Genomic DNA, 13,688 nt, shown 5'->3' on the forward strand with positions numbered 1-13,688 from the left:
ACTTGCCAGAGGTAGGTCTCCGAATTGCTGAGTATACAAATCTGATGGTGAAATCCTGGAGAGAAAGAGGCCTTTAAGACAAATGCTTTCTTGTGAAGATTCTTGGCCATTAACCATTTGGCCAGTTCTAGGGATACTAGAAATCATCCTCAGCCTTGGTACTTGATATTTAGGCAGTAAACATTCAATTACCACCATCTTTCCTGTGGACCAGTATCCCTAGAATTATAGTTCTCTTACTGAATGTTAACTATTAATTTACCTGTCTCTTTTAATAAGTTGTGATCTCTTACAGGGAAAATTTTGGGAGGTTTTGTATGTTTTTAGCTTCAATGACTGGCAAATCCCTGGTATATGGCAAGCACAGTTTTTGGACCGCTGAACTAAGAAAATGAAAGAAGAAAGAAATATTCCTTCACTCCATAAAACCAAAGAGAAAAGAGCAGATATTTTAAATCTCCTGTTTCCTTGGTATTCAAATAAAAATGCTTACCATAATGGTTTATCTTCCCTTCAGGGAGGAGAAAAAAACTAACTCTTATTGGGTCTCTGCTATGTTCTAGGCCTGTGTTGGCTAATTGCTCTTAAGCTGTTGTCTTAAAGACTTGGTAATAGCTTTTAATTTTTCTGTTTTAAAGATGAAGAAAGAGAGCATTGCTGAATTTAAGTAACATGCTCATGAGTCCCCAATTAATAACAGAAGAACTAGAATTTAAAATTTATCCTCTCCTGATAGGTGTTATTTTTTTAATCTTTTAAGTAAGATTTTATTTCATAGAGACCAAACTATTCCCACTTCACATTAAGTTAGAATTTCTTGCTGGATTCAGAGTTCTTTGGAGACAAATTAAGAATAATTATAAGTTAACATGTAGAAAGTAATAATAGGCCTAAAATGGCACACATGCCTGAAAAAACATGCTAAATTCTTAGAAGATCTTTATCACACAAATTGGATCTGTAACAATTCCCACAAATATACAGTAAAGAAAAATCAAATGGACTTGATTTGAACTCAAACCTAGTATAATCACAAAATATCTATTTAAAAAAATATTAGATCAACTCAGAGATATAGAGTCCATCCATTCCTATAATTATCCCGAGATCTACCACATGATTCATCCCAAACAACAAAGATCTGATTTTCTGGACTTAATTATACTTTTAAGTAGAGGCACACATTGGTGTAATGATATTGGTCTTATTTGGACATATAAAAAGAAAATTTTAAAAAAATCCTTTGAGCCTGTAAATGATCAACTCTGAAACTATTCAGGATATACTTCAATTTAGCCGCAGAATGATCTTCTTTGGGTGTAGGTAAAAAGGAAATGATATAACCATTCTACTATTGGAAGTTGTCATTTCTAACTGTTCAGCAGGATGTTGTAATTACTCAAATCTCACTTACACTTACTTAAGACTTCCCTCTTATTGATATGTTTAGCAAGTCTTTAAGTGAATTGACCTATGATTCTATCAGTTCCTCTGCCCATGGATCACCTCCAGCAAGATCTGAATGTTCTTCCCTTCCTTCCAATGTTAGCCATTGGATCTAGATTAAGAAACTGTTTCCTCTAGGTTGGGGCTTACTCAAAAGCTAGGACTCGAAAGGTGTATTCTCCCTTTTTTGCTCCCGGTAGAATGGCTGCAGTCCATTTCTGTTCTCTAATGGTTGAAGTAAACTCATTTACTCAGGGAGTCTCTTTTTCCCTTTCTATCTGTTTCTTCCCCTCACATGAAGCAATTGGCTTAAGGGTACAAACCCTAGTGAGAGACAGAAGGACTGGAATATCTCAACTATTGGCATTGGTCTAGTGTTTGTTGAGTTCCCATGTTCCTTAGAATTCACTGATTAGAATTGGACAGATTTGTTATGATGTCATTGTGGCGACATCCCAGATTTGGGTTTTGTCTTCAGTGAGAGCTAAACATAAAGTCCTAGAGAAAGGCCAGTTTTCCCTAAACGATATCTTGTGTTCCCTTCGTCACACCAAGGCAGGATTCAGCTATTACTGGCCTCTGTGGATACACAGTCATCTGAGGTACACAAACATCATGCCAAGTTGTATCTTTATAGTTAAACCTTAATTTTAATCCCTTTACCAATAAATGACTCTCAGTTATACCAATGAAGTTTCAAAAACTGTCTTACACATTGCAGGGCCTCTATGAACAGTTAATTAATGAATGAAAAAGTCCTCTATGTATCCATAAATCTGAAAATATTTACCTCTAACTTTTCAACATAGTTATATGAAGAGACAGCTCTGCTTTCCACATGAATGCAGTTTAGGTTAAGTGTGAAATTTTAAAAGCTAAACTATGCCAGAGAAAAGAAATTCTCAGCCCAATCCCTGTCTCCAAATCACACAGTCAATGCTTAAAAATACCAGTGCCTGCCCCACTGCCCCAGGACGTGCCCAATCAGAATCATCAGGGGTAAACCTTTAGAATGTCTGTGCTTTAAAAAGTGCAGAAAGTAATTGTCATAAGCAACTAATATTTGGAATGACCCAAGAAGACATTTTACGTTTGTGAAGCAATTATCCTGAAACCCTAAAGAAATCCGTACACTAACTGTTTCCCCCAAATGCAATTACTTATGCAAGTCTTCATTGAGTCATTAAAAATTTAGTACGTGGGAAAGAGTCACTAGAGAACTAGACAAGAAGAGTCCCCACCTCAAAGAACATATTTTCTCTAACATACATGTTCATCTCTTTCCTGTCACCTCTTACATGACAACTTTTGTAAAACTTATTTCCTTTTTCAATATTCCTGGAATTCCTCTGACTATTAAACGAGAAATCCTCATTCTTGAATTTCATTGTGGTCAGTTTAATGAACTGGGCGCCATTGTCTAGAGAGACAGAGATACGCTCATCTCTTCTTAGATGCTGTTGCCATACACACAAGGCAGTCCACATGCAGCGGCCCTGTGTGTGTAGCCACACATGATGCTACATGTGAATGGCCGGACTGAGGAAGAGAGGGGAGTGGCGTAAGAGAACACAGGGTTCCTGTCATGATTCTCTTAGCCCACTCATGTCAGTTCTCCTGGTTGGCTAATATGTATATTTAATGAATAACAAGTATCATCCAAAAACAATTTCAGAAATAATTATCATCAAGGTAGGAGCAATTACAATTACAAGGGAAGCTTTTTTCCTACATAAAATTCTCTTTCGTGATCACAGAAAACTTTTGGGGAGGTCCAGGGCTGCTCCAGACATTTCCGTATTACCTCATCTGTGCCAAGTCATGGTCACGTATCAGCACAGTATAAACTTACACACACAGAGTGTAATTTGTTTTTCCAAGTCTTTCCGAATTCCTTCCTCTGAACTTTTTACCTCCTCACTCATACTCTTCAAGAGAATTTTTACCATGAATCATCCTGACCACCTTTTCTTCCATCTCAGGAAGTGTATCTTCCCTCCTGGGTTCACGGCTTTAGTGCTTTTTATTTTTGCCTGTTCGGTCTTTACCTGAATCTTTTTCCTTCCATGATCCATCTATTTATTTACCTTCCATCTATCCCTCTCTACTATTTCTTTACCTCAGACTTTTACAAAAGTGCCCGAATCTCTTATATTCTGAAACCAAAACAAAATCCCTTCCCTGGCCCTATGTTGCCCTTCTTGAAATAATACTTTCACGTTCCCACCTTTCTTCCTTTCACCTTCTATTTGTTTCTTAATTGCAATTTCATGATCAAATGTGGCCTTCATTTACCATATCAAGTGGTTCTTGCTAAAACCACTAATGATCTCCAAACCCAGTTCTAAGCTAAGCTTCTCACAGATTTGTACTCCATTAAAATACCCTCTACGCGTGAAGCCTCTTCCCCTTTGACCCCTGGAAATCATCTTTAGTTTGATTCTCTTCTCTGAGAGCTACTTTGCAGTGTCTGTTAAGGTTAGCTTTCTTTTTTGGGTCCACTAACTTTTGGAATGTTCTAGAGTTTCATGAATTAAATTATTGGTGGCAATAACTGAAGTGATGGAAGGCGCTGAAATTACCAAGGAGCACATGTAGCTACCATGGAACAGTAGGCAGGTCCTGGAAGAAAGCTCCCCTTAAGGAGAAAAATAGCAGAAGTAGTAGAGACAATGTGGAGGAGCCAGCAATCAGAGACGGTACAATAGACACAAACAGCCATGCGAAGAGGGATGTGACAGAGGGACAAGTCAATGTGTGAATGGCCTCACCCCCAACCTCACTCTCCCTGACTGCCCCCAAATCAAGGGGAATCCTCTTGAAAACCACCATTGTAGTTGGAAATAAGGTGGTCTCTGTGTGAAAAGTGACTTGTAAGGATTATAGGAGTGAATGGTTTTTAAGGAAATGGAATAAATAAGAGTAATCTTAGAGAAAATTAGACATTGAAGGATAGAGCAGGAGTTTTTATATACATGCGTATGTGGCCTGCAATATTTAAATGATTGGTCTGTAACATTTAAAGTTCTCTTAATGACCTTTCGTAGGGCTTGTTTTCAGAACCTTGACAGGAAAGTCTAAGATGTTGCCCCAAATCTACAACCAAAGCAATGACTACAGCTCTAATTAAGCACAAACATACACTCTTACACCCCCAAATCAGCATGCAAGGCCCAGTCTTTCTTTATTACGTGAGTTTAAGAAAGGAAGCATCTTGCAATGTTTTAGTCAGCGATGGACCACAGGGATCTCTAACACATAGTGAATACAGAGGATGAAAACCACCTGAAAAGTAATAACAAAATGCTTGAGTAGGCGAACTAATCTAAGGGTCCAAGTGTTTTCATCACATTACTCATTAAACAGGCAGATGCCTGTTTTTTCCTTCAAGGAAAATAAGAATGATGGGCTCCACCCTTCCTTCCACTGAGATAAATCATTTGAAGGGTACATACCAAGAATGTGGTGACCATGGTTGTAGGTTTTTGTTTTTAGCTAAAGAATCTGGTTCAAAATGTTTAAAACACTATAGACTCTTTAAATATGAGCCTTTATCTAGCATCCAAGAGAAGGTTATGGTTTAGTTGAAAGAATGCTAGAACAGGGAATCAAAAGCTTGAATTTACATTCCGGCTCTGCTGGTAATCTTGGACAAATCCTTTGGCTTCTTAGTCAAATTTTCTTGAAAAGTGGAAAAAAGCTAATATCCATGTCACAGACTGAGAACGCACAGAAATTTTAAAATTTTAGATGTATATAATACGATATTATGATAGATGATCTTTCCTATGGCTGAGTGACTAAAAGGCCTTGTAAATCAAAAGACATTTATCACAAGGTGACAGCTTGACTTGAGATGTCTAAGCAAGGACTAATATCTGATGTTCAATGTGCTTATGTGTGATAAGCAAACCAAAATGTGTGTAGTCTCTTCTTAGAAAAGGCAAATCTACAGTGTACAAATATTATACATAAATATGTTTTTAATCTCTAGACAAGTTTAGCTGAGCTTAAATACATTTAAAGGATTAATTTCATAATTAGTTAAATACAAATCAGCGAAATTTATTGCATTTCTGCATTCAAAAGTTGTTTTCCCTCTTCTGTATATTAAGGTATCTTGCATTTCAGTTTATTTGCCCTAAAGAAGAATATGAATATCTAGTGAATCATGTAGACTTAGACATAATCACTGAAAAATTACAATTCAACAAATTATAGGAAGATTAAATTATGGGTGGAGTATGTTATTCTACTTCTGTGCTATTAATATAGAATTATTTCCATTAGTATATTTTTAATTTTATGTTTCACTACATTTTAAGTTACCGTCGGACTTAAAGGGAATGAACTGATGACAAAGGTCATCATTTGGTATGAATTTGCCTTAAAACACATGTTTAAGAACCATATTATTACGTCCAGCTGGACCATTTCAAAGTTAATGTCCACTTTTCTAAATACTCTTTTTTTCCCCTAATGTTTCAGGTAGATTAAGACTAAACATTTAGGATGATGAAACTAAGATTAAAATGGATACTGACCACGTGGAGCCAGAAAGGCCGGCAATGTAAGTGGCACAGTCTAAAATTCCTGATTCATACAGAGCCTTCATCACACCGGAGAATCCCACCATGGCTCGGAAACCGCCACCTGAGCCCAGTATGGCCACCACAGGCACCTGGGGAGATGGAACACAGACATCATTGGCAAAGTAAAATCACAAAATACGTTTCCTTTTAGTTTCAATGTTTACATTGTATGTTTTCACATTTGGCAATAAAGAATTAAGTTCACTTATAGCTTGACAATGTCTAATTTTTATAAGAAAATAATGTTTCTTATAATAAAATCAAGAATTAACGTCACTTAGAAAGCAGGTATTATTAAAATGACCAACTAGCTCTACTTGATAACAAAAACAACAACAACAAAAATTTTCTGTATGTGCTCCACATTCTGCAGGTTTTGGCTTGCTTTTGGGTGCACATTTTTAATTTGATCCTCTCCAAAATCCTGTAAGGTGAGAAAAAAAGATCTGCTCATTTTATACAGGGAAATTCTGAAAGGATAGTATTACTTGAATAAGATTTAATAGCTGGTAATCGGTAGTTGAGGAAGCATATTTCTTTCTTGGCCCACAATTCTTACTGCTCCTTTATGATTGACTTATTTCAAAATACATGCTATTATCTAAGCCAGAAAACAGAATTTAATCAACCATACCTATAAAACTTATTACTCTATTCTTGAATTCATTCAATAAATCTGAGTAAGTGGTCTCTACGTTTCATACGTGGATCTAGGGAATATAGTCTATTTAAGTGAGGTAGATATATAAAATTATGACAACAATAAAAATAGAGATAAATGACATTCCTTAAGCTCCTAATACATAATAGAAACTATTCTTAGTGTATTACAGAGTTTGTCTTTGATCTTTACAAAATTTCTATGAAGTTTCCCTTTTACAGATGAGAAAACTAATAAAAGGTAAATTTAATGAGGAAACTTAATAAAAGGTAATTAAAATACAAAGGAGATAATTCCTCTATTATGTCAAAGCTATAAAGTAGTCTTCTGTAGATTCAAAGTTGGGTCTGTCAGGCTCCAAAGCTTTTAATTCACTGTGCTCCACTCTGTCTCCAAAAGCTTTCTCTACAACTAACTTTGTGATCTGAAACACAGAAAATCCTCCTTGAACCCAACTTCTGTGTAAAAACATTAGGTAGATTAACAATGAATGTGAAGCTTTGGGCTACTAGTAACATTCTAAATTCTATAACTCATACAGAATATGAGGTATAGAACTAAAAAAAGTGTAATTTTTATTAACTATTAAAAAGGGGAAATTAGACTTCTCTAGAAAATACTGTGTCTGTCCGACACTAGCATAGGCTCTTTTTAATTTATTTTTATTTTTTTTAGAGAGAGAGAGGGAAGGGGAGGGAGAAAGAAGAGAGAGAAACATTGATGCAAGAGAGAAACATCATTTGGTTGCCTTTTGTACATGCTTGGACTGGGGTCCAAACCTGCAACCCGGACACGTGCCCTGACCAGGAATCAAACCAGCAAACTTTTGCTTTGTGGGATGATGCCCAACCAGCTGAGCTGCACAGGCAGGGCTAAAATGAGCTTTTTTACTCAATTTATTTCATTTAACCCTCATGACCCTCAACAGGAGATCATACTATTTCTGTTTTTTAGAGGAGGAGGTATTCACTGCACACAAAATACCTTGCCCACATAGATAGCTAACGTAAGTAACAGAACCAGGATGTGAAGTGATACCGTAATTTATACTCCTTCATTTTCTCATTGTTCAGAAACAAAATAATCTTTACTGAGAGAAACCATTTGATATTTAGCTAAATTATGTTTCAGATTCATGTATCACTTCAGATGATATCAGTACAACTTTATGCAATAAATGATGCCTAATTTTGAATGTCTTAATAGCCTTGTTCATTCAGATATAACTTTCAAAGAACAGCTGGGAATTTATAAGGTACAGCTGTTAGTCCTGGCTCTCAGTTTAAAAGAATTCAACAAATAAATGTTGAGAGATTTTAGGTTATATTTAGACCTAACAGCAACACTATTTGTGTGTAAATGATATCAATGAATATTTCTCATACTTCTCTCACATGATTACAAGAAATGAATTTTCATTTACAAAAAACCTCCTGGTTTCGACTAAATTATTTTGATGCATGGGCTAACGGATATTATTAATTTTCTCCCTTGCAAAAGAAAATTCTAAAGGACTCAAAGATTTTTTTTTTATATTTTCTTAAGTTTTTAAGGTCTGAGAATTATATAAAGACTTCTTTTCCTCATTGGCTGCTGTTCTGGGCTCATAGGATTATGAAGAATGACAAGTTCAAAGCTTCAGTATGGGCCAGTGAGCATCTCGAAAGGCCATTGCACCGTTCCATCAAGTCAGTTGCTTCAGGATGGTGAAAAACCATGAGAGGACAGGTGAATTCCATCACACAGGTCCATGGCCATGCTTTATTGGCCTTGAGGTTACTTCCTTGATCAGACGCAATGCTGTGTGGAGTTTCGCGACAGTGTACAAAGCATTTTGTAAGTCCACAGATGGTAATTTTGGCAGAAGCCTTGAGTGCAGGGAAGGCATTTCTGTATTCAGGTAAAACCAAAACACTGCCCCCTCCATGATGGAATTGGCCTGATGTAATCAATGTGACCAGGTAGCTGGCGGATCACCCCGGGGAATGGCACCCTATGGGATGCATTGCTGATCTCTGCTTCTGGCAGACGGAGCACTCAGCAGCAGTTGCAGCAAGATCAGCCAGGGCAAATGGAAGTCCGTGTTGCTGAGTCCAGACACGGTCTCCATCCCTGCCACCATGGCCACTATTTCCAGGCCCTGTTAGACAATGACAGGGGTCATGCTATCCACTTGATGATTAAAATCCTTCTCTGCTGAGGCCGCCCTTTGGTAGGCACTGACATAGGACACAAATATCTTCATATTCCTCATTCATTCAGAAAGGCTTCTTTGTCACTAATTTTCTCATCGTGTTTCTTCGAAGTCCCTAAACATACAGTCACACGATTGGCCACAGACCAGGAATCCATCTGTAATTGTATCTTATATATCTCTGTTCCAGCAAAATGCAAAACCAGGTGTACTTCTTGAACTTTTCTCTCCTCCCCCCGTAATATTTCCCTTCCCCACTGTCCTTCAAGGATGTCCCCGAAAGGGACTGCCCTGCAGCTGTGCACTTTCAGGTGGAGTGTGAATACTACGCAGAACCATCTGTAAACAAGACTCAAAGTTTCTTTCCTCTTTCAACTGATTCCAGGAATCTCTCCCATGAGGCTATGAGTGCAGGCTGGAAGGAAGAAGGAAGCAGAGCAGCAGTGAGCAGCATGAGCATTTGGGCACTTCCTCACATAACTTATTTATATCTCCAGGGCCTGCTCGGTGCATTTTCACATATATCACTTCCATTTGATGATGGAGTGCATCTGTGCACACCAACTTTTTGGCTTGGTGGGTCAAATGACACACAGTTAGTGATGGTCAGCTCAGGTCACATGATGCCTTGGTCTCTGTGGTTAAGTCAATGACGCGCTCCCAGTCTGACGGCCAGGAGACAAGAGACCCAGGGGAAACGAGGGTGCAAAGTCGAAAGGCATTCTCCTGGGGGATTCCCTCTTGCTCAGGAGGCTCATCTTTTGGGTCTATTCAAGGACTTCAGTTGATCGGATGGGACCCATGCCCCATTATGGATGGCAATCTGTTTCTTCAAAGTTCAGTGATTTGAACATTAATCTCATCTAAAATCACTAAATTCACACCTTAAATTAGCCAAACCCAATTTAATGTTTTAAAGAGGCAAGAGAAAACATATAACCATCTCTTGTGGCTTCAACTAGTTAGTCGTAAAAATGATGCTGAAAACTTATGAAAAATTTTTTCCTGGTAAATTATTCATGTAACAAAAACTTTTTACTTGTGAAGTGGGAAAAGCGTGATTCTCAATATGTAACAGTAATAATATTATATAAAATGTTTCATAATAAAGTATTCAGTAAAATATTGACCTAAAATACTTACTTTTTTAATATACTTAGTCAAGTTGTTAAATATAACTTTCTTTAAATTTCTAAGATAATTTATCATTTCATTGATTATTATGGAAGGGAATTGTGACTCAAAACAAGTTGAGAAACATTAAAATTTTCTCATCAGTATCACAGATAGCTGGTTATAATCACTTGAATGATTAAGTGTTTGTGGGGGTTTTTGTTATTGTAATTATCGCTTAAAAATTATTCCCTTTTCTCATTAATCAAATGAGACACATAAAGAATAAAGTTGTCACCAACTCCAAATTATTGAAATTTACTTCTATACCTTCTTTCTAATTTGCCCCAAAACATCTCTGTTCTTGCCAGTTTGGAGAAAAACCTGGTACAAATGTAAAAACAGAACTCCTTTTTCCCCATGATCTTGAGGACAGTCAATTTTCTTAAGTACCAACTACCCCACAATCCAAAGCACAGAACACTCATCCATGGGGGTGGCCCAAAACTAACTTTGCAACCCTCAACTGCCCACACCTCACCAACTTGCAAAACGGGTTGGAGAAGCTGGGTTTAAAATTAGAGACAACCTAAATGTAAAAAACAACAAAAAAGTAGCATTGATTTTTTGTACTGATTAAATGAGCATATTCCAGTGATAATCCTAATATTAAAACTGGTTAGGCTTTAGACTGCTTATTTATGCATCTTAGGTTTTTACATATTTTACAAAATGGCAACTATTGAATATAACGATTTGCCAGTGAGTCTTCTCAGTATCACCAATACCTTCTGAAGTGACCACCACAATCACATCTAGTAACTGTCTGTGACTGTACAAAGTTATTATGATATTATTAACCGTATTCCCTATGTTGTACATTACATCTCTGTGATGTACTTATTTTATAACTGCAAGTTTGTACATTCTAATGTCTTTTACCTTATTGCCAGCCCCCTTAACCCCATCCCCTTTGGCAATAATCAGTTTGTCCTCTGTATCTATGAGTTTGTTTCTTTTATGTGTTTTTAGATTCCACATATCAGTGAAACCATATAGTATTTTTCTTTCTCTGTCTGACTTATTTTACTTCTCAGACACCCTCTAGGTTCATCCATGATGTTGCAAATGACAAGATTTAATTCTTTTTTATGGCTGAGTAATATTCCATTGAATATATGTACCACATCTTCTCTATCCATTAATCTATCAGTGGACACAAGTTGCTTCCATATCTTTGCTATTGTAAATAATGCTTCAATGAACATAAGAGTGTGCATATCTTTTCTAATCATTGTTTTCATTTTTTTTCAGAAAAATACCCATAATCAAATTGCTGAACTGTATGGTAGTTCTATTTTTAATTTTTTGAGGAACCCCCATACTATTCTCTATAGCGGCTGAACCAATTTATAGTTTCACATCCTCACCAAGATGTTATTTTTTTTGTCTTTTTGGTAATAGTCATTCTGACAAGTGTGCGGTCATATCTCATTTCAGTTTTGATTTGCACTTCTGTAATAATTAATGATGTTGAGCATCTTTTCATGTGTCTGTTGGCCATTTGTACATCTTCTTTAGAAAAATTTCCATACAAGCCCTTTGCCTATTTTTTAATTAGGTTGTCTCTGATGTTGAATTGTATAAGTTCTATATATATTTTGGATAGTAACTCCTTATTAGATATATCATTTGGAAATTTCCTCTATTTAGTAAGTTGACATTTTGTTTTATTGATGATCTTCTTCACTGTAAAAAAATTTTTTAGAGTGATATAGTCCCATTTGTTTAGTTTTGCCTTTGTTCTTCTTGCTAGAAGAGACATATCCCCCTAAAAATATTGCTAAGACCAATGTCAAAGATTTTACTGTTTGTATTATCTTCTGGAGTTTCATGGTTTCAGGTCTTACATTTAGGTTTGTAATCCATTTTGAGTTTATTTTTGTATATGGTGTAAGAAAGTCATCCAGTTTAATTTTTTTGCAAATATCTGTCCGGTTTTCCCAACACCATTTATAAGAGAGACTGTCTTCCCCATTGTATATTCTTGCTTCCTTTGTAGAAGATTCATTGACCATACAAGCATGGCTTTATGTCTTGGCTCTCTATTCAGTTCCATTGATCCATGTGTCTATTTTTGTTCCAGTACCATGTTGATTTGATTCCTATAACCGTGTAATATAATTTGAAATTAGGGAGTGTGATAACTTCAACTTTGTTCTTTCTCCAGATCGCTTCGGCTATTCGGTGTCTCCCATGGTCCCATATAAATGTTAGGATTATTGATTCTAGTTCTGTGAAAAACTGAGATCCTAATCCTAAACTGGATGTTGTCTGTTCGTTGAAAACTATGAAGAAGACAGTCTCAGCCTCTGCATTGATAATTGAGTAGAATTGTTCTTATTTAACAAGCCGTCACAACAGCATACTCCACCAGACCTTAGAGAGGATATTTGGCGCTTACTGAATTGAAAGTGAAGATCTTGGCAGGGAGCAAGGGAAGTGGGAACTGAAGACACCCTTGGCCAAGGAGTAATATAAAAATAGGAAAATGTTACTTGTGTTATGGGAATGGGTGGTGCTGAATATATCAAACTGATTTTTTTTCTGCCAAGAGGAAGAAGTCTAAACCAAAACTAAAACAAGAACAAAGTTTTAATTCTAAGAAAGACTTCCAAAAATATGATTTTAATATTTTTGAAAAGTATCCTAGAAAAAAAGCATAATTATGTCATTCTCCATCTGTTGCCAAATAAGATAATTTACATGACTATCAGGTCAACTTTCATTTTCCGAGAAAGGCTCCTTTTCACAAAACAGAGTGCCCATGGGTTGTGATAGCAACTTCCCTTTTGAGAAGGACAACCAAAGAACAGGCTACCTCGATATCCACAACAACATGCCCCCCATACATTTCTAATTGAACAGTTCAGACTAGACTCTTTTCCTCCAAACCTTCTCCTCAACCTGTATCTGCTCCTAAATCCTGAGACTGGTGTTTCTCAGTTTTGAGCCCCGATATCTCTCATTCTAACTAATTCATCCCACGCATGCAATGCCAAGCCACTGTCTAAGCCTGTGCCCTAATTCATACGACAAAAGATTTACTAACGATCTACCATTTGCTAGGAGCTGTGCCAGGTGCTGGTCATGTAAAGGGGAATCACACAGACACTGCCCTGGTCCCTGTGAAACTTACATCCTAATGGAGAGAACAGGCATGAAATGAAGAGTTTGCAGAGGTAACTTTTAAGTATGATTATGGTAAACATTAAAAAGATAATGGGAATATTTGTGCCATAAGAGAATATAACTAAGAGAACTAACTTGGACTTGGGAGTAGGGAGGGAGGAGTTGATGAGGGAGGGAGGGTCTCAGAAGTGATGTGCGCACAGACGGAAGTTATCAGAAGAGTAGGTGGGGTGGAGAGAGGGCTGAGGTGGGAAGTGCCCAGAGTGAGAGGAGACATCTGTAAGAGTGCCAGCTGGGCGGGGGTTCTGTGGGCACATGGGCCTGAGAGACACCTACTGGGGAGGGACAGTGAGTTTGGGATAAATGGGCAAAAAATGATCCTGGAGAGATGCTGTGAGGCCAATCCCTTGAGCAGCGGAAGCGTTTCTAAGCTTGGGTTTGATAGAATCAGATTTGTGTTTTTAAAAGATGTGCACAGGAAATGGGGAGA

The 13,688-nt window shown here is 37.1% G+C and overlaps 1 protein-coding gene across 1 annotated transcript in view; it reads right to left on the minus strand.

Annotated features, from left to right (window-relative positions):
* PLA2G4A (phospholipase A2 group IVA) overlaps positions 1-13,688 on the minus strand; it is a 144,133-nt gene that overhangs the window by 41,197 nt on the left and 89,248 nt on the right. The window contains exon 8 of the mRNA XM_054587640.1: positions 5,991-6,127. Within this exon, the coding sequence (XP_054443615.1) occupies positions 5,991-6,127 (137 nt within the window). The remainder of the gene's footprint in view (positions 1-5,990; positions 6,128-13,688) is intronic.

The sequence above is a fragment of the Pteronotus mesoamericanus genome, unplaced genomic scaffold, assembly GCF_021234165.1.
Source record: "Pteronotus mesoamericanus isolate MK-2021 breed Mesoamerican mustached bat unplaced genomic scaffold, CSHL_Meso_final scaffold_1186, whole genome shotgun sequence".
In the NCBI taxonomy this organism is placed as follows: Eukaryota; Metazoa; Chordata; class Mammalia; order Chiroptera; family Mormoopidae; genus Pteronotus; species Pteronotus mesoamericanus.